This window comes from Fukomys damarensis, unplaced genomic scaffold (genome assembly GCF_012274545.1).
Source record: "Fukomys damarensis isolate Sample0158 unplaced genomic scaffold, DMR_v1.0_HiC HiC_scaffold_37, whole genome shotgun sequence".
Classification (NCBI taxonomy): Eukaryota; Metazoa; Chordata; class Mammalia; order Rodentia; family Bathyergidae; genus Fukomys; species Fukomys damarensis.
Window position 1 is genome coordinate 962,815 of NW_022900949.1, and position 3,135 is coordinate 965,949.

Genomic DNA, 3,135 nt, shown 5'->3' on the forward strand with positions numbered 1-3,135 from the left:
CCCCGGGACCCGCGCTCGGCGCTCGGCGCTGACGCCCCGCGTGGCCTTTCGTCCCGCAGACCAGGAGCTCCGAAATGTCATCGACAAGCTGGCGCAGTTCGTGGCTCGCAACGGGCCCGAGTTTGAGAAGATGACGATGGAGAAACAGAAGGACAACCCGAAGTTCTCGTTCCTGTTCGGGGGCGAGTTCTACAGTTACTACAAGTGCAAGCTGGCGCTGGAGCAGCAGCAGCGTGAGTCCCCGCGGGTTTCCCACTCCGGCGACCTGCGCTCCGCACGTTATCGGGCCTCCTCCTGGGCTGCGGGCGGGAAGCTTCTGCTGGCTTTGCAGACGAGATCGCTGAGCAGTAGCGCAGCCACCTCGGGTGCGCCAGGCAGAGTTATGTGTGTCTCACCTGCGCACATCAGAAAGCACTGTCTCTCTGGGCCTTGGCGCTTGGCCTGTGGTCACCAGTTTTCGCTGTTGGACAGCAGGAGTTGATGAGCTTGGGAAACGCAGTCGCTCTTCGAGTGATGGCTAACTAGTCATTGTGTGATAAGGGTCCTCCCGGCAGGGCCCACGCGCAGCAGCAAATCTCCAAGTAGAATGGCATTGAAAGGGGACAACTGCTGGCCGGCGCCTCCAGGGGTCTGAGGCAGGACAACTGCAAGTCCCAGCCTGGCCTGGGTATCTTAGAGACTGAGACACTGTCTCAGGTGGGCTGGGGGTGTGGCTCAATGTGAAGACCTTGGGCTCCATCTTCAGTATGGCGAAGAGGGAGACGTAGTCAGTGGGATGTTGCTATCTAACGTCAGACATGCCTTGATTAAGGACACGTTTGTGCCACCACAGCAAGCTTAAAAAGTACAAGAGTGTTTACAGCAAGGGCACCCATGGGATGGGTGTGTGGCCAGTGTGGAGGATGGGCTGAGGGGGCAGCAGGGTGTCACTGCACCCCGGGGTGGACGACTGAGGCACTTTCTCCAGTGCACAATACCTTGGCCAGAATCTAAAGAACGGGGTAGAGTTTTCCAGGTGGAAACTGAGAAGGAAGCGTTTGGAGCCAAGGATGGGTCAGACCTTAGGCTTGGCCAGGAGTGGGCCAGAGGGCAGAGAGGGCTGGCCAGCTGGGCCGGGGGAACCGTCCCTGAGGCTTTGGGGAGCAGTGAGGCTGCGGGGAGCCACAGTGCCTGGGGCCATCTGAGAAGGGCCCCTTGCAGGCTATGCGGTGAGGGCTCGGTGTTCTGAATTCGGGTCTGTCCCGCCCGGTGCTCATTTGCCATTGCTGTGGCTGCCTGTCACCTGGGGCCCGTCACAGGTCACTGAGCAGCAGCTCTGACTGCCAGGTGCAGGAGTAGTGGGGCCGAGGCCAGGAGGTCGGTGCCCAAGGTGATGCTGGTGACCTTGGGGAGTGGGGTCCAGGGCTGGCTCCTTGGGGAGTGGGCTGCTGCCCCTGTCATGGGGATGGATGGAGGGAGGGCCATGAGTACGAGCAGCCAGGAGCTGTGGGTTTGGAGCCCAGCAACCCCAGAAGGGAGCTGACAGGGTTAGGAGTGGTCATGACACCAGGTTCCTGTAGGATCAGAGGACAAAGGGCTTAGGACACAGGCCCAGCATCCCACCCTAGAGTTGGACAGGAATAGGGGAAGACAGAGTGGCCAGAGAGGAGACAGGGGACATGAAGAAGGGGCTGGGAGTCCCGGCTGTGGACTGGCTGCAGGAGGGAACCCAGGCTAAGGGAGGTTGAGTGGCAGAAGGTATAGGTACTGCCGGGAAGAGGGAAGTACCCAGGGTGGACTGGGAAGTGAGCGTGAGCACAGATTCCGGGAGCCCATTCCTGAGGGGTGACCGCAGAGTGACCCGGTGCCATGCTGTCTGTGTGCGGTAACACTCAGGATGGCTTCTTGGCCCTCTTCCCCAAAGCCCACCCTCCTGCCTCGTGGCTGCACTTGGAGCCCACGCCCGCCTCCCACCCTCTTGGCCTGTACAGCAGGCTCTCGCTGCCAGCCAAGCTGAACAGAGGTCTGGATGCCAACGCGCAGCCGTGGGGATGGCAGCCAGGGGTCTTACGAGGGAAGGGAAGGAGGGGTGAGCAGAGAGGTTGGAGATGGCTGCCCAGGTGGCTGGGAGCAGGGACACACGTGAGGCACTGCGAGGAGAGGCTTGGTGACAGGAACTGCCTGGGTTCTGTGCTGCAGGGAGAGAGGTCAGCCCAGGCCCTGGGGTGGCCCCCAACTGTGGGGTAAACAGGGGACCCTGGTCCCTGCCACGTCCTCATGTGCCCTTCCCCCTGCCAGTGATTTGCAAGCAGCAGGCACCTGAGCTGGAGCCCCCTGCCGCCCTTCCTCCCTTGGCGCAGCCCCCACTGGCACCCGCAGCACCCGTGCCTCCGGCCCAGGGCACCCCGTCGGTGGACGAGCTCATCCAGCAGAGCCAGTGGAACCTGCAACAGCAGGAGCAGCACCTGCTGGCCCTCAGACAGGTGGGGACAGGGCCTTGGCATGCCTCCGTCACTGCCACTGGCCTTGGGCACAAAGCCCCTGCCACCCGAGGTCCTGTTCTCGGCTGTTGTCCAGGGATTCAGCAGGACCCGTCAGTGCTGCCCCTCCCCCCCGCCATCCCGTGATCACGATGCCCCCCACCGGGTGCCTCGGCCCTCTCTGCCCCATCATCTGCCAGCACGGCTGGGTGGCTGCAGTGTGGGAAGAGGCGCAGTGTCCCTGCCGTCCCCCGGCCACACCCCAGCAGCCCACCCAGACCCCTGCTCACGTGTTGTGGGCCCTCCCCAGGAGCAAGTGACAGCAGCCGTGGCCCACGCCGTGGAGCAGCAGATGCAGAAGTTGCTGGAGGAGACGCAGCTAGACGTGAACGAGTTCGACAGCCTGCTGCAGCCCATCATCGACACGTGCACCAAGGATGCCATCTCGGTGAGGCCGCGCTCCTCGGGCTCCGGGCACGGCCTGCTGGGCCCCGCTCACCCCGCCACTGTTGCAGGCTGGAAAGAACTGGATGTTCAGCAACGCCAAGTCCCCGCCACACTGCGAGCTGATGGCGGGCCACCTCCGGAACCGCATCACGGCCGAGGGCGCACACTTCGAGCTGCGTCTGCACCTCATCTACCTGATCAATGATGTGCTGCACCACTGGTGAGCGGC

At 63.0% G+C, this 3,135-nt stretch overlaps 1 protein-coding gene across 1 annotated transcript in view; it reads left to right on the forward strand.

Annotated features, from left to right (window-relative positions):
• The first annotated feature begins 55 nt into the window (after window positions 1–55).
• Cherp (calcium homeostasis endoplasmic reticulum protein) overlaps window positions 56–3,135 on the forward strand; it is a 9,918-nt gene continuing 6,838 nt past the window's right edge. Inside the window, 4 exon segments of the mRNA XM_033759379.1 lie at window positions 56–233; window positions 2,278–2,462; window positions 2,770–2,907; window positions 2,975–3,126. Coding sequence (XP_033615270.1) covers window positions 131–233; window positions 2,278–2,462; window positions 2,770–2,907; window positions 2,975–3,126 — 578 coding nt within the window. The 5' untranslated portion in view covers window positions 56–130.